Genomic DNA, 27,195 nt, shown 5'->3' on the forward strand with positions numbered 1-27,195 from the left:
TTTGAGCACTAACGAAAAGATTAGTGCCATTCGTTAGTATATCGTTAGTGCTTCCAGAAAATACTAATAGTTTCGTTAGTGCTTCATTATTAGTGTAGATATAGCCAATTGTAAGTCACGAAACTCCCATAAGAAATGCATGGGGAATTTTTCATTGCGTTAAATTACCGCCAAATTCAAAAGCACTAATGATCTGTTTTTGTGCAATCCTTAGTGCATCGTTAGTGCTTTTTAGTCCACCAACCCTAACGTTAGTGCTTCATTAGTGTAGGAACTACAAGTAAAAAAACCTTTGAGCCTAACATGAACTTGGCCCCCAGTTTGAGCACTAACGAAAAGGTTATTACCATTCGATAGTGCATCGTTAGTGCTTGTAGAAAATACTAATAGTTTCGTTAGTGCTTCACTATTAGTGTAGATATAGCCAATTATAAGTCACGAAGCTCCCATAAGAAATACATGGGGTATTTTTCATTGTGTTAAATTCCCGAACGTAATAGTAATCATTACACTAATATATTGTTATTAGTGCTTTTAAATTTGGTGAAAGAATTTTAGAGAGTGGAAAATGCTACGTGTCTAAATTTAGCCCCGCTCGCATCTCAAATATTAAAGAAACGTTTGACATGTTTAGTGCATCGTTAGTACCCATTAGTACACTAAACTCTAACGTTAGTGCTTTGATTCAACTCTATATTAGTGAACATTATTTGCAAGACTAAATTGAAATTTTTCTAATTCTACAATTATTGTCCTACAAAGGTGAGATAGACGTCAAAAGTTAGTGCATCCTTATTGCTTCCCGAAACACGAAGCATTAGTGTTAGAGCGATTATAGTTTAAGAGTTATAAGTGAATAACTCACTCTGTGCTAAATTTAATTTTAGCAAATTTTACAATAATTGCCTCACAAAGGTTGAATAAACGTCAAAGATGAGTACATCATTAGTGCTCCGAAAGACACTAAGCATTAATGTTACTGCTATCTTAGATTAGGGGTTAAAAATGAATAACTCGGGGGGTGGAGGGCTACTTTAGATCTTTAAATTTTGTACAATTTTACGCTAATTGTCTGACAAAAATGGACCAAACCAGCGTTTAGTCCTCCGCTGAATAAGCACTAATGCTAGTGTTATCATAATTTAAGTGTTATTAACGAATAACACGCACGAGCCTAAATTCAAATTTGTCGAATTTTACAATAATTGTCAATCCAAAGGTAGGATAATCGCTAAAGGATCGTGCTTTTTTAGTGCTTCAAACATACTAAGCACTGACGATAGTGCTATCACAGTTTAGGAGTTATCAGTGAATCACTCGGACGGAACTCAATTAAAATTTATCGAATTTTACAATAATTGTGTAAAAATTGAAAAACCTGTAGTTAGCCCCGCTCGAGTTATTTGGTAAAACTCCTAAACTGTGACGGCACTGCCGTTAAGTGATTAGTCTTTTATGAAGCACTAACAGTCACTAACCTTCGGCGGTTATCTTACCTTTGTGGGACAATTAGTGTGAAGTTCGAAAATTTAAATTCAATCCTATCCGGACTATTCATGAAAGCACTAACGAGAATTCTTAATGTTTTATAGCTCTAGCAATGCAGTAAGCGCTTGTGTTTGTCCTACTTTTTTGTTACAATTAGTGTAAAACTGTTTAAGTTGAAAAACCTAAAGTTAGACCGGGTTGAGTTTTCATTAATAAGTCCAAAAATATGATAGCACTAACGTTAGTACTTATTATTTTTTGAAGCGTTAAAGATGCTATCCTTTAAAGTTTGTCCTACCTTTGTGAGAAAATTAGTGTTTTTCGATACTTTTAAACTCAGTCTCGTCCGAGTTATTCATTAATAATTCCCAAACTACAATTTCACTAACGTTAGAGATTTTTGGAGTATTAACGCTGTACTAACCTTTGACGATTATTCCACCTTTGTGAGACAATTATTGTAAACTTCGATAAATTTAAATTTAGCCCGGAATGTGTTATTCACTTATAACTCCTAAACTATGACAGCAATCAGTGTTTAATAGGGCTCTATTAATGCACTACCCACTGGTGTTAGTCCCACTTTTGTGGCACAATTACTAAAAAAAATGTGTAAAAGTTGAAAAATCTAAAGTTAGCTCCGAACGAGTTATTCATTAATAACTACTAAAGTATGATAGTGCTATCGTTACAGTTTAGTGCACTAATGTGAAACTACTTAGCACTAACCATGTAAATAGTTTTGCTAGCACTTGAGAATCGTGCGGGGCTAAATTTAGACACAGCATTTTTCATTTTGTAAATTTCCCACATATTTAAAAGCACTAATAACCACATATAGTGTAATGGTTATAGTATAGTGTAGTGTTAGTACCTCTTATTGCAGAACTCCAAACATTAGTGCATCAACAGTATGGACGGTAGAAAATAAAACTTAAGGGGAGATAACTATACGCTAGCCAATAAAAGCATTCACGATGAGAAGCATTAATGTTCGGTCTTGGTGCACTAATGTTACACTGACTAATGGTGCACAGAGATCACTAGCAAGCGATAACGAAACACTAACGATGCCACTAGAAGAGACAACTACTGCATTTGAATTTCGTGAGAATTTGACCTAATGAAAAAATCCCCATGTTCTTCTTATGAGAGTTTCGTGACTTATAATTGCCTATATCTAACTAATAGTGAAGCACTAACGAAACAGTTAGTATTTTCCATAAGCATTAACAATGTAATAACGAATAGCACTAATATTTTCGTTAGTGCTCAAGCTGAGGGCCAAGCTCACGCTAGGCTCACAGGGTTTTTACTTGAAGTTCCTACACTAATGAAGCACTAATGTTATTGTTGGTGCACTAATAAGCACTAACGATTGCACTACAAGAAGTCATTAGTGCTTTCGAATTTGGCGGTAATTTAACGCAATGAAAAATTCCCCATGCATTTCCTCTGGGACTTTCGTGACTTACAATTGGCTATGTCTACACTAATAGTGAAGCACTAACGAAACTATTAGTATTTTCTGGAAGCACTAACGATATACTAACTAATGGCACTAATCTTTTCGTTAGTGCTCAAAGTGGGGGGGCCAAGTTCACGCTAGGCCCAAAGGATTTTTCACTTGTAGTTCCTACACTAATGAAGCACTAACGTTAGGGCTGGTGCACTAAGAAGTACTAACGATGCACTAAAAGAGATCATTAGTGCTTTTGAATTTGGCGGTAATTTAACGCAATGAAAAATTCCCCATGCATTTCTTATGGGAGTTTCGTGACTTACAATTGGCTATATCTACACTAATAATGAAGCACTAACGAAACTATTAGTATTTTCTGGAAGAACTAACGATATACTAACGAATCTTTTCGTTAGAGCTCAAAGTGGGGGGGGGGCCAAGTTCACGCTAGGCCCAAAGGGTTTTTCACTTGTAGTTCCTACACTAATGAAGCACTAACGTTAGGGTTGGTGCACTAAGAAGTACTAACGATGCACTAACGATTGCGCTAAAAGAGATCATTAGTGCTCTTGAATTTGGCGGTAATTTAACGCAATGAAAAATTCCCCATGCATTTCTTATGGGAGTTTCGTGACTTACAATTGGCTATATCTACACTAATAATGAAGCACTAACGAAACTATTAGTATTTTCTGGAAGCACTAACGATATACTAACGAATGGCACTAATCTTTTCGTTAGTGCTCAAAGTGGGGGGCCAAGTTCACGCTAGGCCCAAAGGGTTTTTCACTTGTAGTTCCTACACTAATGAAGCACTAACGTTAGGGTTGGTGCACTAAGAAGTACTAACGATGCACTAACGATTGCGCTAAAAGAGATCATTAGTGCTCTTGAATTTGGCGGTAATTTAACGCAATGAAAAATTCCCCATGCATTTCTTATGGGAGTTTCGTGACTTACAATTGGCTATATCTACATTAATAATGAAGCACTAACGAAACTATTAGTATTTTCTGGAAGCACTAACGATATACTAACGAATGGCACTAATCTTTTCGTTAGTGCTCCAAGTGGGGGGGGCAAGTTCACGCTAGGCCCAAAGTGTTTTTTACTTGTAGTTCCTGTACTAATGTTAGGGTTGGTGCACTAAGAAGCACTAACGATGCACTAAGGATTACACTACAAGAATTCATTAGTGCTTTTGTATTCGGCGGTAATTCGACGCTATGAAAAATTCCCCATGCATTTCTTATGGGAGTTTCGTGACTTATAATTGGCTATATCTACACTAATAGTGAAGCACTAACGAAACTTTTAGTATTTTCTTGAAGCACTAAAGATGCACTAACGAACGGCACTATTCCTTTCCTTATTGCTTGAAGTGGGGGGGGGGCAGCGTGTACCATTGTTTTGGCTCTAGAGCCTACACTAATGAAGCACTAACGATGCACTAACGAATGACACTAGTTATTTCGTTAGTGCTTGAAGTGGGGGGGCAGCGTGAACTTGGCCCCCCAAAGGTTTTTTGCTTGTAGCTCATACACTAATTAAGCACTAACGTTAGGGGTTGGTACACTAAGAAGCACTAACGATGCACTAACGATTGACACTAATTTTATCGTTAGTGCTCAAAGTGGGGGGGGCCAAGTTCACGGACGTGACTAAAACGCTCTACCACTGAGCCACCGGGTCCCCATTACGCTTTTAACATTGAAAACGTTTCATCCACTAGCGCATAGAAGAATTTCTAAACACTATATTGTACTTAGCTTGTTAACATTAGAACATTTTCAAATCTTTCGTGCAATTTAGTATATAAACGTACTAAAACTACCCAGCTGAAAACTTTAGGAAGTTTATTTTTTCACTGCTTTCGACATTAATAACAGTTTTGTTCATACGATTTTAATGATGAAACATTTCGTAAAGTCACACTCATGTAGTCAAAGCTCTGAATTTTATTCAGAATGTCTCTTTCGGTACTATATTATTATTTTCTTTGTTGTCCTTTCAAGTGCCCGGAGGAATGGTGGCTCAGTGGTAAAACGCTCATTTCTGATGCCACGGGTCCATGATTCGATCCTATTACATGTGAGTTTATGGTGACAACAGTGCATTTGTCGGTTTTCTTGAGATTCTCCCGCATTCTCATTCCATCTCTGCTCTCATTATCATCCACTTTCATTAACCATCCTTCTCCTTTATCCTAATCGTGGGATGTAAAATTATTGATTACATTTCATGTTTCTTTTGTGGAGTTACTTCCGTTCGTCGCAGCACAATGTGCAATGACGCAGCACACCGTTAAAGGAATCAAACTAAATTTTAAATTTGATTTTCTACGAATTGCTCGATTAATTTTGGTTAATGGAAATTTAAGAGAGTAATTTTCTGGAAAATGGTTTTGCTCATATTTTATATTTTATACGAGAAATATGCATGTCAGATAGCAGGTATCTTCTTGAAACTGCAGGTAGATTGGTTTTCTTATGATTGAGGGAAGGCCAAATTGAAGGGAGTCTGAAAATTATTTTGTAAGAAAGTACCGTGTCTGAAAATTCTGCCGAAAGGTGGATTCTAGCCCATTTACCCTAACGTGTCTAGGTGGAGCCACTAACCTACTTACGCAGGAGTACGTGGAAAGTTACTTTTGCTGTGGTTCAAAATGGAATATGACAAACTGGTAATTACGAGTTGGAGTACAAGAACTGATTGAAAATGAGGATGTCCCATATGCAAACACTGAGAAATTATGAATTCATTACACAGGTAGTCGTTTATACACGTCAATTAATATTCTTCTGACATAAAGCACTGCGACTTCCTACAGTCTTCAGAAGGACATAGGTTTCGTTAAGGCTATAATATTGAACTTATCCAAATATTTACGTATTAAATTTAAAATAATGTTTATACTTGTCTTTTTATTACTAAACGATTTATTTTGTAATGTGTCGTATAACATGAGGCAAACACTGGTACTTTTTAAGTTAGCACTTTCAAAAACACAGTAAAGGGAAGTTAGCTCTTCATAACTTTCTCCTAAATGCACGCAAATGGGCGGACATATAATAACTTGTTCATCAGTTCCAGCAGAAGAAACTACTGAGAGCAATAAACAAATCCAGAACGAAGCGACCAAGTCGATTAAGGCTAGCCCTCGGAAAGTTTGGGAGACGAAAGCGACAGTCAAAATACGAACAATCTTGGAAGAAATACGTGTGAAAATTTTCCAGTTGTATTCAGTAACTTTTAAATGTTAACGAGAAGAAACAAAGAATTACGAAATGATGTTATTATGGATGCTATTAACATGCAAGTGAGCTACTATCATTTCTTTCTTTCATAGTTCAAACACCTATTTCTGTGCAAGCATATTCCTGTCATATCATTGTGGAATATATATATATATATAGAAAAAACAATAAAGCTAATCCGTCAAATTAATGACATTAAACATTTCCGGTAGTTTCTGAGATTTGGAAGATGATTACACACTTCATAGACGGTATCCGCCATTTTTAATAAGTATCATCTAGCGACCAGAAAGTGTTACAAATATTTTTCTTTAATCAATATCTCATACTTTACATATTGGGTTTGAAAGTTATTTTTTTCTCACAAAGCTAATTCCCTCAAAATAATACAACATGAGCTTAGATACGTTTTAATATTTTCAATCGTTTTTGAAATCAAGGAGGTAGCTACAGAATCTATTGTTACTTAAGTAACAATTCTGTTTTTTAAAAAACGAAATCTTTCAGTTTTACGTCCCACGTTTATGCCGGCTAGGCTTAAAGGAGATGGTGATGATGAGAAATGAATTGAATGAATAAAGTGGGAGGAAACGGAAGAACCCCGAGAAAACTCACGCACATGGTTTTTGTCCACCACAAGTTCACTTGGCGCGAGCTGGGATCGAATCAGGAACTCCTACCACTGAGCTACCGTGACCCCTAAAAAGAAAGTTCTATATTATATATATTCATGAAGTACATGAACATAACACAAGATCATAGTCATTCTGCGAAGAATACTTAATATTGGGGCGTAAAATGGGAATCGAACCCTTGATTATAGGTTCTTCGTCTATCTAAATCTTAAATTGATTTCTCACAGAATGTTGCGAGAGATAGAAACAAACATGGATTGAAGAGAATAGGAAACTGATAATTGAGTGATAGAGTGATTTCATTACTCGTTCTTATAATGAGTATAAAGGCTGTGCTTGAGATACGAAGCAAAGAATCTGAAACTATCAGATAAGGTAATATGAAAAGGCACTTCCATTACCTAGGTATGATCCTTATGGTAGCTGTAGTAAACCTCGAAGACTCCGCCTCCTCTGTAGCTTATGTAACTCCTAAGGCGAATGGCAATTCTAGAACTGAAGTGTAGACTTGAAGTGTTGTGTCAAGTGAACGTTGGTGGTCCTTTTATATAAAAATGCGGAATGCAATCCGCATGCCTTTCATATTTCCTTGTCTGGGATTCCACGTGTATGTCTGATAGAATAAAATAAGTTTTGGGCTTATTGCAATAAAGAGGACTAGATCCTGGAAACAACCCTGACTTAATTCATTCAATTCAGACAGTTAATATTTTGTACCCAAGCCAGCCTTGAACTGTTTACATACATTTTTACAAGAATATTTACAATAATTTCGGTTTTTTTTTATATATATATATATAATGGTATACTACAATATATAAGGTATATACATGAGATTAAACAACATTTTCTGATAGTGCTTTCGTTAGTTTCCAAAGATTATACAATACAGTTTTTGACTTATGGTATCAAAACAATATGAAGTATTAAAAGTCCAAACTTAAAATTATTTAAGTTATTGATATGAAGAATTACAGTACAACAGATTAGTATCTGAATGAAAACATGAAATTTTTGAATAAATAAGACATCAACTTTATATTTGTAAATAATACGGAAAATGTTGTGTATATGATAAAAAGAAAAAAAATACGAAATATTGACATCGACATTCATAACTTAGTTAATAAAATATATACTGAAATATTTTATTATGGTATATGCTATTAGTAGTGTAATCAAAACCGGATTTAGATTTGATGAGACCATATGCCGTTAAAGGTATTGGGGCCCTTGAATATGACCAGTTATCCATTGTCAATGACAAACTGTCTGCACTGAAGTGTGAAGCTGCATACTACATGTTTCCATGAAGAATGTAGGCACCCAATGTGCAGAAATGAACAAACTAGTAATATTTTTGGGAGCAGGCTAGGAGGAGAGGCCCCATTACTTATATCATAGAAGCTTATACGATACAAAATACTGTTGACGTATAAGGTTTATTTTAATTGTACTTTATTTTATATTTTGAAAATGTACATCTAGTTTTTCAGTAGATTTTAAGACCTTTAGAGATTTAAGGGCTCCTACGCTATAGCTTTATTAGCTTCTATTATTATATTTATTACTGAGTGCAATCCAGTAAATGTATATGCAACTTTGGGAGGGAATATTGCAATAATTATGCCCGATATGTAGACGGTATTTTGTTCAAAAATTCCTCATGCTGCTACTGTAAATAAGACAAATCATGCCATTTCTTACTTGTTAGGTTGACTGAAAGTTCATTCGAAAGTTCTTCTCCGTTTGTATGTGCTGATACTGCTGAGAAATATCTGCTGCAGGATTTATCCAACGACGCGACCAATGCACCGAACGACCGCCTCTTTTCACTCGTATCATGGCACACATCGAATCCGACAACCATTAATCCCTGGAAAAAACAAAAAATATAAAATAAGCATGCAAAATTTTGTTTTCTATAATTTGCATTAAGATTTACAGTGATCATGAGCCAGCCAAAAACAATTGTAGATTTAAAAAAAAAAAAGAAAAAAAAGAAAAAGAAAAACAAGGTCAAAGAAAGTAGTAAATAATAAAATATTTTTAAATAAACACAATTTTTCAGAATTATTTATTATGATAAAAAGGCCTTGTGTCCATCTTAAACACAAACTAAATACAACTTTTTTACAAGGCTGTCTATAATCTTTATTATAAATTAATTAGAAATGTTACAGTTTCGGAAGTATATCACTTCCTTCTTCAGACTACTATTCCGAAACTGTAACATTTCTAATTAATTTATAATAAAGATTATAGACAGCCTTGTAAGAAAGTTGTATTTAGTTTGTGAGAATTATTTAGGTATGGAATTACAGTTGCTGAGTTGTGCTGTTATTAGAGAAATTTTAAGGTATTCTGCTGTAAATTGGTATGAAAATTGAAGAAAACCTGTCAAAATGATTATCCTGAGCCGGACTCGGACCCACATTACTTTCATATTCTCTAGTTGTCAAGTTAAACTTCCTTTGTAAACATAACGACTAATTTCATTGACTTCATTTAACTCAGCCACTTTGCAAAGACAAACCAGGCCTGAACATACAATTTATTTATCTATTTCACTCTATCATCAACGGAGAAAGACCATTCCATTTCAAGAGGAATTACATTGAATTCTACACCTAAAACACTTCACTTACAATTTAAATACAATTGCCTATGGAACCCGGAGGTTCAATGCCGCGTTCACAAAAACTCTCCATTAGCTTCTGCCCTTTGCCAACTGGACCCAGTTTCTATTTTGTATTCGTATTTCTGCGAGATCCATCTTAATATTGTCTACTCATCTGCGACTTGGTCTTCCTAATGGTCGTTTTCCGATTGGGCTTCCAGTTGAAACTTTGAAAGCATTCCTACTTTCTTCCAGCCTAGCTAGCTACATGACCTGCCCACCTGACCCTAACGATGTTCGGTAAACGATATAGCAGTTCCTCACTATGAAGTTTCCGCCATTCATCATCCCCGATTCTCTTGGATCCGAATATTCGTCTCAGGATCTTGTTCTCGAACACTCTCAGTCTAAGTTCTTCCCTCAGAGTAAACGACCAGGTTTCGCAACCATATAGAACAACAGGTATGATTATCGTTTTATATATTTTAAGTTTCAAATTCCTCGACAGAATTCGCGATGACAAAAAATTTGATTTGAAATCTACACAAATTTAAAAATACATAGCATTAATACGTACCTTTAAGTATTACAAAACATTTTTATAGGCTTTCCAAGCTAGCTTAAATACAATAAGTAAACATTTATAAAACGGGAGATGGAAATTCATAACACTGCATTGACATGTAAGGTATTGTTTGTGGAACACATTCTTGTTAGGACAAATTTTTAAAATCCTTATTTTTAAACGTTGGATAAACCAGAATTTTGTGCAATTCTATTGTTCGGAATTTGTAGCCAACATAGTTCTGCCTGTTTTCTCCTCTTTGCTAATTTAGTGCATTTCTGGTCGAATCATGATTTGTTCTTCTGTATTTCCGGGTGCTCCAATTTATCTTTTGCTAAAATTTTAATACTATCCCGAATTTTAACCCAAGTATCATCAACCATATTTCCGATACCGAATCTTCTAAAACCGAGGATCTATTCGACACCTCAATCGGATATTTCGCTCTCGCCTGACCCTCTTCTAATTTGTATAAGTTAATCCTCTCCGATTTTAAATGCAGTGTATTTCCTTTTTCAAACATAGTCTCTCTCTCTCTTATACCCGTTGCCACCAGGTAGTAATCAGTGTCACAGCCAGCTTTTCTAAACGACCGAATATCAATTATGTTAGATTATCTTCGTGATAAATTTAGTTATGTGTTTCATTAGATGAGGTGAAAGTATATTTATGAATGTAGCAATGTGGGAATTTTGTATTCTTCACAGTAATGTTTTTAAATGTTCCGAAGTTCATGAGTCTAAGCCGTTATCATTAATTTCCTTATGTAGACTTTCATTTCCTATAATCAGTCTGAAAATATCCTCTCTTCCTACCATCGCATTGAAATCCCCTAATAGAATTTTCACATGGAATCGTGGGAGGGTGTGTGTGTCAAATATATGTTCTACATCTTTGTAAAAACTCTTCTTTATATCATTATCTTTTATTTTCAGTTGGGGTATGTACATCAGGGGAAATTTTAAAAGTCAGAATCTTTAACAACAATTAACTACTACTACCAGCAACACTGTTTTCATATCATGCTTATTGTTCCTCCCCTCTTTTTTCAGCAGCCTAGCAGTATAACTCAGACACACAGAAGGACAAGAAGAGCTTTCTTGAGAGAAAACAGATAATATACTACACCACGTGCGTCTTACCAAGGGCTAATTCAATACACAAATAGATAAGGCAAACATGATAAGACAAAGGTAAGACAGATATCGCTATTACATCAGCATATACTACAGTATACCAAATATTGTAACTTACTGTTAGATTTAGGTTTTCATTATGTTTAAATGTCTTTTCTTCGCTATATTTATATAGTGTTAACGAAACTGTTTTGGTTTCAGGTGCCCATCGATCAAGCATGCATATATTAAAGAAGGTAATATCTGTATTAAGGAGTTTCTTCGTGGCTACGTGGTTAGCATACGCGCCTTTGGAGCAGGAGACCCGGGTTCAATTCCTAATGGAAGCTCATCTGATACGGATTCAATGTTAAGCTGTAGATCTATGACTCACATAGCCTTGGTGCTGCAGGGAAGTTAAACTTGAATCAACCAACCAACCTGCATTAGGATTTATGAAACATGACACAAGCTACAACATTTCTAGCATGTATGATCCTATAAAAAATATTACAACTTGAGCATTATTATTCATAGCAGGAATACAAATTAAAACATTTGGATGGCTCGCGTTCGTTTCCTTTATTATTATTATTTTAGTTTGTGTCTTGCGTTCTTATGCAGCACCGAAGTTATGAAGGACTAGACTTACTATTAACATGGCTCCGTACCACCACTGGGACTTAAATCAGATGTAGCTGAAGGGTGCACAAACCATCATGTAACATAAATTCCCATTATAGGCAGTTCCCAACTACACAATTTCTCCTCCAGGAGAACTGGAGTACAAGACCATTCCACCGGCCTCGGCAACAATCCAAGTTACCAAGTTAACAAAGATGTGATATTTGGTATGTCCGTTGTATGGTAGTTTAGTTTCAAGTTAAAGACCCTCAGAAAGCGAAGATACGAGATCTACTAAGACCAACTCGGAACCAGTAGTATGAAAAGTTTGCATACCATCACATCCTCAATTAGGAATCTTTCTACTCTACAGAGGTTAAGAGTTTTTTCCGAGGTCGCTTCTGTTTCATAGTTATTTGCTCACTGATTTTGACTTCGGGCCCGCTGCAAATTACCAGTCGATGTCAGGATTCAAATTTAGTTTTAGATCAATATTCAAGTATGAGAAGCCACGGAAAATTCTGATACATTAAAGATGTCCTAAACTTGAACCATTAACTTAAGACATCCATATGTTTCTAATTTTCTATTCTACCAATTATTACTCATTATGCACTTAGGCCCATAAATCTAGTTACTCCAGAAATCAAAAGTAGGTAAGTAATGGCTTAGTCGCAGATTAATAAATCTCTAGAATAAAGAACATTTTTTTAAACAAAAAAAGTGTATCATATTCAGTTATCTCAAATCAAAAATGGGATTTCCTCGAGAGAGAAAACTAGTTACAAGAAAGCTATTAACTTAGATTTTAGATTGTCATATGTCATCGTATCAAATTGATTTTGATGTTTAAGCTGTAATACGAGATCTAGTGCAGTGTCTTGTAAATATATTGGTAGAATTTCTTTTTTCTTAGCCGGTGACCATGCCTGCATTGCTGCCATATGGTCCAATAGCATAAAAAACCTGTCCAGATCCTCGTGCACGTGTCCCGCATACTTCGTTAAATGTGCCATATTAAAGGATAAATTCGATGCACCCTCTGTCATATTTGTATTATTTTCTCCTGATCTGTACGTCCGTTTACCTGACCTACTTTCCGACATAAATCGACTCAGGAAAGGTAAGAAGGGAGAGAGAGATTATGTCAAATTTAGTTGAATTATGATACTAACCTCGTCAGTGTTTAAATAAAAAGTTAAGAAAAAGAGCGCCCCGTACAAATACCCGGCGCCTCCACCATGTAATGTTTTGGTAGGGTCAAATGATAGACCGGGTGTCTTTTCCCCTTCACCAAGTTTTATTACAAAATATAATAAATACAATGTGTCTAACTCAATGTCTCTTCCTCAATGACCAAGTGAAGGAACATTAAATGTTTTGCCGGGTGCCCCTTCCACTCATGGCAGTTTCCAGAACACTTTGGCAGGTTGTAGGTTAGACTTGGATTATAAGTTTAAGATGGATCCCTAGCCCAGTGCGACATAGGGTAAGGAAGAGGTGCTCCTAGTTCACAGCGCCATAGGAAGGTAAAGGTTAGGCGATCAGTTGGTCGACTGATGCTGGGTCCCTCGGTGGTCCTCCTTTTATTTGTCCTCCTCGGGTCTTTCCGTGAGGTCCGTCTGCTTTCGGTGTTCTTCGGGGTCTTTCGTGTCGGCCTGTTGTCTGCTAGGATGTTTGTAATCATTAGTACGTGATGCGCTGACACGTGCGTCTGTTGTGAAGTGGGGATCCTTGTAATATTCACGTATATTTGGAAAAAATGAAATATTTAAGTTTTACGACCCACGGTTATGCTGGTTATGCTAAAGGAGGTGGTGATGATTAGAAACGAATGAAATGGTGGAATGAAGAAAGTGAGAGGAAACGGGAGAACCTACGCACATGGTGTTTGTTCACCACAAAGTTCACTTGGTGCAAGCTGAGATCGAACCAAGGACCCCATGCACCACAGGTGAACGCTCTACCACTGAGTCACCGCAGACCCTTCACGCATATTTGAATTGTCCATAATTGTCTTCAAGTAATAACTTGAATGTTTTAGTATTATCACCCACACGTCGTCCTGAATTCCAGTAAAGACTTTCGTTAACGTTACTCTACAACATTCTGCAGAATACAGGGAATGATGATTTACAACACGCTCCCACCCATGGAATCGAACAAAGGATCACTCACATTAGAGATACTACTACTCTTCGACTAGGCAACTCTGTCTCCACCTTTTGATCTCGGGTTTTATGGAGCGCAGGGTCATTATCGTGAAATAATCGCTGAATAGAAAATGAAGAAATTTTAGATTCATGGCGCCCCTATTGCGTTGGGAGTTTTCATGGTTCCCCAAAAGCAGATAACAGCCAAAAGCTATTTTTTTCATCGGCTGTTATTTTTTTTATAGATTTTCTCACTGGTCTAGTGACCAGCACGTGTGCCCTTGATGCACGATGCCCCGAGTTCAATTCTTGGTGGGAGAACAGCAAACACACTACTTATTCAGATTTCAACTTAAAGAGTAAGTTTTGTCTATATAACCTTTGCTGACAAAGACCCGAAATAGGAATCAATCCATTCGTGAGTGGAATTCCCCGTGCTCTCTGAGTCAGTTTCGGCGTCTCATTTCCGGTCTACCGATTTCTAGCACTTCCAGTCTTAGTAGACTAACATAGGTGGATATAGTGTATTTTCTTGAGACGCTGAGTAGATTCCAATAAACTGGTTGTCGCTATTACAGTTTGTCCTCTATGGCGATCAACGCTAAAACAGCAAACGGTTGATTTGTACTATTTTAGTTTGAACAGAGGTTAAATGGATGAGATGAGAATAATTATTGGTACCTGAATCGATTCCAAAATCCCATTTCGCGATATTTCTTACTGCTTTTGCTCCGATACATATCGACAGACTGACATGGCCGTTCTATAAGACTTCCGATACTTACGTATAGTATATTTTGGAAGCCTAAAAACTGTAATGTTTATTCCTTTTCGTTATATATGCAACGATCCATTGTACATTAAATTGTTTGACTAATGATAAAGCAAAGGAAAATATCAATTTTTGAATGTAGTGCCAGATTTAAAATGTTCGTATGTTCTTTAGAATAATTTTTGATACACTATTTCGTGACACTATAACTACAGCAATTTCGTTAATTATGAAAAATATTCCCCGTTCTACACTTTCCCGATTTGTAGATGCTCCTAATTTTAGAAAAGCAGTAACTAAATGTTCAACTACAAATTAAGAAAATGGTTGTAATATCTGCTAGTTTAACGATGAAAATACATGCATTTTCTAATTCAATGACCTGAAGTATCATGCAGACCTATCTGTTTGTAACATTGTGTTTGCTTGTGATTCGTTCTTTGTGTGTGCATCTACAAATTTAATGTGTTGAAAACAAGGGGGACAGGAGGGACAAACAAAGTATCCGAACAGAAGGAAAGTACTGGAAATGCAGTGTTGGTAGTAGCAATTACTTTTGTTCAGTAGATGTACTTAAAAGTAAATACGTTTATTATTTCTCCCAGGTATATTTAGAGCAACAATATCGCACCACCGACCCTTAGGAACAATAAAAGGAAGTCTATCATTAATCAATTCCACACGTTTAATTGCTTATAATAGTTTGTGAACGAAAAACTCTTGTTCCTAGTTAACAGTTTTGATTTCCTTCCCCATTTAAAAAGAGACTATTAATTATAGGCTTATTTCTTTTATTAATTCAACGAATAGTATATACAAATACATTAAATTTAGAAACCATTTGGCACATTTTTGTTAACTAAATAATGACTAATCTTACAGTGCCAATTTATTCCGGGGAAAATATTATTCGAAACTCGCTGCCCCTTTTATCCTCAGTCGCGCCAGGAACGAAAAACTATGAATACACCAAACTCACATATTTACGAGTCATTAATTAACATGAAATAAAACAAATAGACTTTCAGAATATTGCAATTACTAAATAACTGAAACACAGTTTGTAGGTTATGCACTATCAAATCATTACTTCACAGAGCCCATGTAGGTTTTATCATTTTATGACCCTATATTTACTATCAACTACTCCACCATCACGCCATTGAGTATGTGTCCTCATGTCCAAAATTATTGTCGCATGTCTATAAATATGTTGTTCTAGGAATATAATTTGATTACGAATTCTCCCCGTATTTCTTACAATGTTAGTAAGTGTATAATCGGCAAAGACATGTATGTGGCAAATTTCATGTCAAAAGAACAGTAAATAAGAACAGAAAACGAAAATAAAACTTTCTTGTCCATTTTTGCAACATTTTGTTTTACTCATTCTAATTTTCATACTTATAATTCTTTTACTATGAAATTTACCACAAATATACCTTTCCCGATTATACACATAGTATCAGTATTAAAAATACCCTGCAAAATCATTTTCAAATTATATTCTTACAAGAAGACAGTTATAGATATGTGACAATTATTTTGGACATGAGTGTACATAATGTGAATTAACAATTCAAACTTGATAAACCACAATTCAAGGTTACCTTAATCCAACTTTATTGAAGGAAGGAAGTAAAATCTAAGTAAAGTAATTTTTCAATTAGGGAAAATAAACAGACGCTCTTGAAGTACTTTTCTTTAGAAAAGTAAAGTACTTTAGAATACGAGTTCTGGGCATCCATGGATGTCCAACAGTAAGATTATGAATAATCATGGTATAAAGTTGATTTCGTTGGTATAAAATTATCTGTTAGTTTCAATAAATTTGCTAAGATTTAAGGCAAGTTATCAATCCCCGATCAATACAAGAAACACACAAAGTATAAACCTAATTTCTTAGTGTATATTTATAGACTACAAAAAATATTTAGTTAAGAATGGTATACATGCGGGACTATATGAAATTATGTATCAATGTGAAAACTGATTATATATTGGTATGACCAAGAGGAATATTGACTTTAGGATCAAGGAACTGAATCTCAGAATTCTATGATTTCAGATCTTTCCAAACATCTAAGGATGTCCAATCATAATAGTACGAAGCTTAAGATTAGGAAAATATATATTGAACGGAATGTTTGAATCTTTATTATTATACCTAGGTATAAGAATGAAGAAACTCAAGTTCAATTTAGTTTAAGATAACGTTGACAAGAATTGGGATTATATTATCATTCAGAAAATTTAAGATTCATTAAGTTTGAACTAACTTACTCATTCACACGTGATAGTAGACCCGTTGGTTAGTTATTGGGTTATAAAGTGGTAAATTTGCATGGGTTTATATTCTGTAAAGTAATGGTTTAATAGTGGATAAAAACTACAAATTGTGTTTCACTTATTTAATTATTCTAATATTTTGATAGCATGTTGGCCAACATATCATAGTTTATGTTTTATTTCATGTTAATTAAGAACCCATAAATACGTGAGTTTAGTGTATTAATTGTTTATCGTATTGGAATAACTGAGGATGGAAGCAGCAGCGGCTTTCAGAAATATTTTCACCCAAAAGACTAGTCATATTATTCAGTATATGAATATACAGGGGTTAGACAAAAAAATCTAAAACGTTTACAAAAGTGTGAAAATCATACCTAATATGGTATGGGGCCTCCTTTCGCGTCCAAAACAGCTTGGAGCCGACGTGGAATGGACGTATACAGCTCCTGAATCGTAGTGTGTGGAATTTTGTAACAATGTTCCTCCAAAACATTCTCCAGTTCCGTAAGGGATGCTAGTGGAGGGTAATGAGACCGAACACGCCTTTCTAACTCAAACCACAATGGCTCAATGATGTTCAAATCTGGTGATTGTGGGGCCCAGGGGAGGTGTGATAGCTCCTGGTCATGCTCCTCAAACCATGATTTCACCGTTTTTGAAGCGTGACAGAGTGCCAAATCATCTTGGTGGATGCCATCACCATCAGGGAACAATATTTGGGCCATGGGTAGAACCTGGTCCCCCAAAATGGCCTCATACGCCTTAGCATTCATCATTCCATGAAGGGCTATGATGGGACCTGTAGAAAACCACGATATCACTGCCCATAAAGTAACAGAACCATCCCCATGCTTTACAGTTGGGAGCAGACAGTCTGTACCATAGGCCTGCGACGGCGTTCTCCATACGTAAACACGACCGGTTGTTGGAAACAAGGTGAAGGTCGATTCATCCGACCACATTACGTGTTTCCACTGCTCACGAGTACACGCCTTGTAGTCCTTCCACCACTGGATACGCCTCTTCGCATTTACTGCTGGGCGACCAGGGGTTTGGTGATAGCGACTCTGCTATGAATTTTCATTTTATGAAGTTCCCGTCGCATTGTTTTCGATGAAAGCGGGTTCTGTAGGTCGGGATTAAGTTCAGACGTAATTTTCATTGCAGTGGTCTTCTTTTTAGGTGCTACAATGCGCTTTAATGCCCTCCGGTCCCTATGTGACAGGGTTGTGTTTCGACCACTGTTGTACTTTGCAGACATCGTTTGCCCATGAATTGTGTATGCCCTCGTAACACTGGACACAGTGCCTTTCGATAACTCCACAATGTTCGCCACTGTTGCCACCGAAGCTCCAACCAGACGGGCACCAACAATCATGCCTTTTTGGAAATCTATCACGTCGCACATTTTACCGCACCATTTTCACACCACGACACTCACAGGTGAACTGGTTACTGGTTACGAAAGAGGAAGGCCCACATGACACATTGAAAGCAAAAAAACGATCGGCAACCTCAACACGTGTTGTACAGTGGAGGGCCAAACTTACGTGTCCTGTATGAAGTGTTTTTAGATTTTTTTTTGTCCAACACCTGTATATCAAATGATAAGAGTTGTTTAATAAGTTGAAAATTTACACTTCACCAAAGTGTTGGGTTTTATCACATTATATCAACGAAACTAATGAGTTGGAATTTACTCAGAAAATTCATTTCCCTTTTCCCAACTTTTTTTTTAACTTCTTATGTCAGAATAACTACTGCCATAAACCAAATCATACTTCTTACCCTGCTGAAATAACTAATTGATAAATAAGTAAATAAAAACTCTCCCCAAACATTATTATTCCTGCCTTTGGCAATACCAACTAGATACGAGTAAGCTTCCCCCTGGTTATATATTTATACACCAATGGCTTACAAAACAATAAATCAGTACCAGTTTTCATACCACTATTTGAAATAAATAATAAATAAACTCCCTTCCAACACAATCATTTTTTTAAACAAACTTTCGTCATACGATAAGCACACTTATATATTTGAAAAATCAACATAAAGAAGGCATACATGTATTCGAATGCGTTAGGTGTTTTACACAGTTTAAATACACAATACTGGAACAAAACATTAATATGAGATATCTTAAATAACAAAAGTATTTTTCTTAATTATAGAGACAATTACATAATTAAATTTATATGTTAGAGCTCAGAAGTACAACAAGATACTGGATTCAAATCCTGTCACGCTGCTGTAGACGGAATTCCCACAAATAAAAAGGAAAATCCATATATTAATTTTATTCACACATAAACTACATAATACAGAAGCCTACTCCAACAACGGAAAACACAAAATAGATGAGTCGCAGAAAAATCTTACTAGGACATGTCCGACATCATAGATCCAAAGTTGTGGGAAAACTTAAAAACTATAGAGTAATTTACAGAATACTCCTCACTTTGAGGTTTCACACAGAATTGTATCCACAACACTTTACAAAAATTAATTTATGTTGGTAACATCAATTATTTTTTTAGTGTAAACTAATTATGAAATCCAGAATACATTTAACTATATTCTACGAGGATAAGTCAAAAATTATCCACAATGTAGTTATAACCTTTCTTACATTGTTCATACTGACCTCTGCCCTTGTTTATTTTATTGTTATGCTGTTGTGGTCATGGTAAGAAAGTTTGATCCTAATTCCTCCATTTGTCTTCGTTTTGTTGCAGATAGATCATAGCCGCTTCATTAGAAGTTTGCACAAAAGAGAAATAATGAGTAGTGATTTGGTTTTTGTGGTCAAAAGATGCATCAGGGGCCACAATCCATCTGAGACTTTCGGCTCAATACGGGAACGGTTTGTACGACCATTTTTTGAAGGTTTCAATCCATTCGTAGACACTCCGTAGTACCAAGACGCAGTTCCCATATTGAGCCGAAAGAGACTTTGACGGATTGCGGCCCCTGATATACCCTTCGGCCACAAAAACCGGACCACTGCTCGTTGTTCCTCTTTGGGGCAAACTTCTAATGAAGCGGCTATGATCTACCTGCAACAAAAGGAAGACAAATGAAGGAATTAGGATCAAACTTTCATAGCATAACCACAACAGCATAACAATAGAATAAACGAGGACAGAGGTTAGTATAAACAATGTAAGAAAAGTTATAGCTACATTGTGGATAACTTTTGAGTTACCCTTTTATAATACTCTCAAGGTAAGGGCCCTTACTGAATAATGTATATCTCTGGCTTGGATCTAAAAGGGCGAATGTCACTTTTTGGCAAAAATGAGAAGTTTGTCAAATTTTAACGCCTATAAATGGATATTTTCTTGTGCAAGAAAAGCAAATGAGAGTATGAATGGTATATATTCCAAATTATTTCGTGTTGATATTTACTCTTCTGCACAAGAAAACATAGACGTTAAGACTGAAAAGTATCTCATTTTTGCCAAAAAGTGACATTGACTTTTTTTAGACCAAGCCACATATATATATATAAGCAATGTACAATGAGAGAAGAAATAGAAATTGAGTCTTTACAATCTAACAATGTAATTCTTTAACAAAAAAGAAATAAAAAATAAAAATTTAAAAACTCTAGTGTAAAATAGAAACAGAAAAGCAGAATGAAAGAAACAATGAAATAGAATAAAGAAGAGAAAACAAAAAGAAAGTTCCTCTAGTTCACCGTAAAAAAAAAAAAAAAAAAAAAAAAAAATCCTAGTGCAAGTGACGGTACTGATAAAGATTGCCTCCAACATAAAAGCTTTTCCTTTCAGGAAAAGAAGAAGCAAATAGATGTAATACAATGGACTCAGCTAAAGTCTATGACAAAATTGGTCATGAAATAATATATAATAAGCTTATAAAATTTGGGTTATCCAAAACCTAATTCTGTTTTTTGTATCTTATTTACACTAGTTGTCCCCCCAAGCCTTTAGCTCGTCTGTTAAGAATGTGTAAACATTTCGCCTAGATGCTTATGCAAACTCCTAAACGATCTGTATGTTGCATACCATTGTAGAGATTAACGTAACGAACAGACGGAAATGTTTCTGCATTCTATATAGAACAGATATCAATATATGGATTTAAAACGAGAAATTACCTTTAAATTTTTGAGTTTATTTCGTGTTTCTCAGGATTCTAGTCTTGGTCCTTTACTGAGTTTACTTTTAATTAAAAATTTACCTGAAGTGCTACGCAATTCCAACTCGTTCCTATTTACAGATGATCTAAAATTTTATAAATCAATCCGAACTATAGTTGAGTTGCTTTTGAGTGTAACATCCCGTTCAGCAGCTAGGCTGTATGGGACGTGGACCTACTGATTAACGTGGGAATCGAACTACGAGCTCTGCCGGAAGTCGAACCCGGGTCTCCCACGCCAAAGGCGCGTACGCTAACCGCTTAGCCACGAATGAGCTCAATCTGAACTATACAAGAGAGTAACAGTTTACAAGAGACCTTGAACAAAATTATTGTCTGGTACGAAAATAATAAATTACACTTAATATAAGCCAGTTTAAAAGTATGACTTTTAACAGGAAAAATAAACTGAATAATTATATGTAGAGATCAATATCGTATATTGAAGCTGACACATTGATAACGAATTCTGCTATAATTTCTGATAGTAAATTAATGTTTAGTAATCATATGGTGATATTATTAATTCAGCTAACAGAGTTTTAACTATCATTTTACGAAATATCAAATTTTTAACAACCTTCTGTCATTATTACGCTATATTTAACTTCTATCAGAAGTAAGATGAAATATGCCTCCATAATTTGAAATCCCCATTTTAAGAAAAATATACAATTCACTGAGATGGTTATATATATATATATATATATATATATATATAGAGAGAGAGAGAGAGAGAGAGAGAGAGATTCTACAAAATATTCAGTTGGTATAACAACTTATTTATCACCCTCATCCTTGCATTCGTTATTCAACCTTAGTTATGTAAGGGAAAGAAGACTTTTACGTTCTCTTCTTGTTTTAAGAAATATATTGAAAAATAAAATTGACAATTCAGTATTGAAATATAGATACATATATGTAAATAGACACCTCTATTTATAAATTTTCCCCTTTATTGAAAAATGAAATGAAATATTCAAATATTCAATATTATTCATAAATATTCAATAGGTATTCCATAAATATTCAATAGGTACTCTCTAATGCTTAAAGGTATTTCTGGGATACTTATCATTTGCCAGTGTTGGATCTAATCCAATCATATTCTTCCGGTATATAAATTATATATATGAGAAATCTGAGTATGCTACATCGTATAATTAATGACTACAAACTGGTAAAATTGGTTAAGACTTTATGCAAAGGAAATATTTAAAGCTTAGTGCGAAAAAAGGTACTTACATTTAAAGGTATTTCTACACTCCAGGGGGAACCACCGATTTTACAATTCATCTGAATTGCAACTTTTGTTGCAATTGACATGACTCCCTTTGAAGCAAGATTTTTTGCCACAATAACCTGACTTGGCACTAGAGAAAACAAGGTAGAAGATTTAATTTTAAATGCGATATATATATATATATATATATATATATATATATATATATATATATATATATATATATATATATATACATATATATATATATATATATATACAGGGTGTTTCAGATAAAACGTCCAGTGCGTATAAATCCGAAACGGCTGAGAATAAAAAGATGAAACAAAAACTGAGATAGGAAAATGTCATAGGGATGTTGTGGGACTCCCAGGGCCCTCCTTCAAGGGGTCCCAGGGGCCAACTTCTAATTTTCAAATAGGAACACGTATTGAACCATACCTCATTCAATAGTACTTGAAAAACGAAACAACTTTTGTAGGAAACAATTTTCGATTTGGGCCACCGTTTTTAAATGGCCGCAAAAAGTGGGTCCTATATCAGAGAAAACGTCCAGTGCTTATAAATCCGAAATGGTTGAGAATAAAAAGATGAAACAAAAACTGAGATTGGAAAATGTCATAGGGCACATCACATGGTGTTGTTGTGGAGACCTCCAGGGCTCTCCTTCAAGGGGGCCCAGGGGCCAACTTCAAATTTTCAAATGGGAACACGTATTGAATCATACTTCATTCAATAGTACTTGAAAAACGAAATAACTTTTGTAGGAAACAATTTTCGATTTGGGCCATCGTTTTCAAAATGGCCGCAAAAAGTGAGTTCTGTATCAGATAAAACGTCCAGTGCTTATAGGCCTAAATCAGAAACGGCTGATAATAGAGAGATGAAACAAAAACTGAGACAGAAACGATGATAAAGCATATCAAGTGGTGTTGTTGTGGTGACCCTCAGGAAACTCAGTGAAGGGGGCCTAGGTGCCAACTTCAAACTGATACAGGACTTTTTGCGGCCATTTGAAAACGGTGCCCCAAATCGAAAATTGTTTCCTACAAAAGTTGTTTCGTATTTCAAGGACTACTGAATGAGGTATGATTCAATACATGTTCCCATTTGAAAATTTGAAGTTGACCCCTGGTCCCCCTTGAAGGAGGGCCCTGGAGGTCTCCACAACAACACCATGTGATGTGCCCTATGACATTTTCCAATCTCAGTTTTTGTTTCATCTTTTTATTCTCAACCATTTCGGATTTATAAGCACTGGACGTTTTCTCTGATATAGGACCCACTTTTTGCGGCCATTTAAAAACGGTGGCCCAAATCGAAAATTGTTTCCTACTAAAGTTGTTTCGTTTTTCAAGTACTATTGAATGAGGTATGGTTCAATACGTGTTCCTATTTGAAAATTAGAAGTTGGCCCCTGGGACCCCTTGAAGGAGGGCCCTGGGAGTCACCACAACATCCCTATGACATTTTCCTATCTCAGTTTTTGTTTCATCTTTTTATTCTCAGCCGTTTCGGATTTATAAGCACTGGACGTTTTATCTGAAACACCCTGTATATATATGCACAAAGAAATGTTCTTGTAGAATATACTGTTAGAAACGTTGCCTTAATGCCACACATGAAAAAATAAATTAATAGAAGTAACTGTAATATATATATACACACTTTTTTGGAATTTTACTGAGTAGTGTGATTGAGGACGTAAGGTTAAAGGATTTTTTAGGTTAATAAAAAGATAAAGGAATCTACGTAGAAATAAACGGATAATTTCAATTCAGTAAACGCTGCAATTTAAAATGTTAATGAATAGTTGGTGCGTCATAGTTTTCAAATTATATTATTAAAATAATGAAGTAGCAACAATTCCCAATGGTGGCATAATTTTATATGGTAATTTTGTCTATAAACTATCTTACACCTATATCAGGCATTAATAGTTCAGTATAGCTAGCATAATATTAGGCCAAACTGGGACATAATTGTTGAATTTCTGAAACTTTGCATACGGAGTCTTTAAGGTAAACCTAACAACATATTAAAAGTCCCCGCCTCTCCCACGTTTGCTTCATCCAATATGGCGGACAACCAAACATGGCTGTCAACATACTGATGGGATAGCATAATGTTGTGTTTTTCTTGCTTCTTGTTGCATTTACAGCAAAAGTATGTCTCAATTTCATGTCAGCTATATTAGACTGTTTGTATATTGTAATTTGTTAGTGCATTTTCTTTGATAGTGACTAATTTATGCTCATTTCTTCTCTTTAGGCATCAACTGGACTCCTGAAATGTTATGCACTTTGTACAAAACGCTAATATTTATTTTCCTCTGTACGTAGCATTTGGCCTACATGTAAGAAGCCTACAATAAGCATTAAAAGTATTTCGAATTTCAATGTACTTGAACTGGACTCTCTTTCTATTGGAAAGGCTCTTGATGTCTTGTGAACTTACTTCTTTTAAAAACTCGCATTCGTTCCCTGGATGAAGTGGGTTCATGCAGTCTACAGAGGAAAATAAAAAGGAGTTTTTCACTTCAATTATTTTTCCGGTATCATTTATAAAAATGTCTCCATCCAATCCAAGTATTTTGTGCAGTGCACTATGCTTTGCATTCCAGTTCTATGAAAATCGTAGGGCCGCGGTGGCTCAATGGTAGAGCGTTCACCTCTGGTGCTTGGGGTCCCGGGTTCGATCCCAGCCCCCGCCAAGTGAACTTTGTGGTGGACAATCACTGTGTGCGTGGGTTTTCTCGGGGTTCTCCCGTTTCCTCCCACTTTCTTTATTCCACCATTTCATTCATCATTCATCATCACCGTCTCCTTTAGCCTAACCGACATAACCGTGGGATGTAAAACTCAAAGATTTCATTTCATTTCTATTAAAATCGTGGTCACAATTGTTTTGTAACATTTGACCAACCTCTATATTTCAAAGCTTGCGAGATTCTTGAAATTTCTAAGCAAAATGGTGAGCTCTTGAATGTAATAATTAGGCTAAGATGGTTTCACCTCCTAATGTTCTATCTGGGAACCATAGGTTATATAATGTCTGGCAGTGGTGTTGAGGAATTGTGGAATATGCAATATCATCTATTCCCAAAATGTCAGGCCATTCATATGCAAGAGATCTTCGTGCACATAAGTTAACACAAACAACAGTCTTGAAAGTAGCAGCTCATGATATCCCCATAGATAAAACTCTGTCATCATCGTTCTAAGACCTTGGAATGGAAGTATTTATAGGAAATAATTTGCTATCTTCTGCAGTATCTTCTGAGGCATTGAAACAGATAATATCGTGCGTCTATTAGGAGCTGAACGCCTTGGCAACCGGAAGTCGCACTAATAAGCTCTGGCTTTAGTATCTTCATCAGGTAGATTTATGCATCTAAATGTGAGACCAGTGACTGGAACAGGCATTTATATTGTGTACATCAAATGTTACCTCATTTCCATGCTGCAGGTCACATAATTTATGCCAAATGTGCCCATTTATACTTGCAAGAATTGCTTCAACTGAAGAATATTCATCCTTTTCTGGTGGTGATTTCACAGTTCGTCGATCAAAAAGACAGTGGTCAGGTGTGTGGATTGACATGATCATTGAGTAGGTTTTAATGGAATCAATGAAGACTTCCGGAGGTCTTACATATGGACATAGTTTCAAAGAAAGCACTGTTGCGAGATAGTCAATGTGGCCATCATTTTGCTCTCCAGTGGCTGTCGCACTTGAAGTTTTTAGTGGTGTGAACAGTGTGAAATCAGATCATGTGGAAATGAGAGAATCTCGTACAGGACATGACAAAACAGCTGTTAGAAGTTTGAATATTGGCTGCTTGAACATTATCCATTTCAGACTGCAAGCAATAAACTCTTGTAAATTTCCAGTGGAATTGTCGGAGGTGATATTATCTACTGTGGTGTGGCAGTTGAATGTTATAACAAGGCTATGTCAGTTATGATAGGAAAAAATCGTCTTCACTATTCAATTGCATCGACGAGATAAAGTGATGCCACTATCAATAGCGACACATCCGAGGAGAGAACACTCCAGTGAATCAGTTGCAGCTCTTTAACCGAATGTTATGTCTCATAAGAACAAATGAATTACGCCAGTGTTTTTCCTTCACAAACACCTCCATCGCTGTTTGATGGCGGGTGTATGCGAAAATCCAACAAGGCTAGCATAATACTAGTTCTTGAAGCTAAAGTTTCATGTGAGACATCAGTGTCTTTGTTCTGCTTATGTTTGCGACGGCGGTCACTTATTCCATAAAGTTGTACGGTCATCTGGATGTATTTATTGTGATCTGTATGGAGTGTATGTTCAGTCTATACGAACATGTTATGAGAAAAGTAACAGTGGTCTCTGGTAGACACTCTCACAGGATGACTACCAAAGGCGAAGAGCGCAAACGAAGACAGCTAGGTGAAAAGTGTACTGACATTGTATTTTATGGGAGAATGATAGTAACTACAAACCATTCACAATTTTTGGCAAATGAACGTAACAAAACTCGAATCATTTCTGCTCCTTCCGATACCTTAGTGACAAACAGCATACACGTTATACAAGCGGATGCTGATGCAGATCGCATTATCGTCGAAACAGCTATGCAATTATGTAATAAATATTACAGTGAGGAAGTGTGTAGAGACTACACAGACTTACTCATTTTGCTTCTTGCAAGAGCACATGCGAACTCTAATATCATGTTCATAAAACCAGGAAGCAGTGGGCAGTGTGAAGGGTATTTAACATAAATAATATGCAGAAAAAAAAACAGATATATAAAA

At 35.7% G+C, this 27,195-nt stretch overlaps 1 protein-coding gene across 3 annotated transcripts in view; it reads right to left on the reverse strand.

The window, feature by feature from the left end:
- The window catches only part of LOC145668063 (piwi-like protein Siwi), a 219,683-nt gene that overhangs the window by 27,442 nt on the left and 165,046 nt on the right, over nt 1-27,195 (reverse strand). For all 3 annotated transcript variants that reach the window (XM_081735562.1, XM_081735563.1, XM_081735561.1), the window contains 2 exons: nt 22,396-22,523; nt 8,550-8,718 (listed from right to left, as the gene is read on the reverse strand). In XM_081735562.1, coding sequence (XP_081591688.1) covers nt 8,550-8,718; nt 22,396-22,523 — 297 coding nt within the window. The remainder of the gene's footprint in view (nt 1-8,549; nt 8,719-22,395; nt 22,524-27,195) is intronic.

Source organism: Thermobia domestica, chromosome 13 (genome assembly GCF_964235325.1).
Source record: "Thermobia domestica chromosome 13, izTheDome1.hap1.1, whole genome shotgun sequence".
In the NCBI taxonomy this organism is placed as follows: Eukaryota; Metazoa; Arthropoda; class Insecta; order Zygentoma; family Lepismatidae; genus Thermobia; species Thermobia domestica.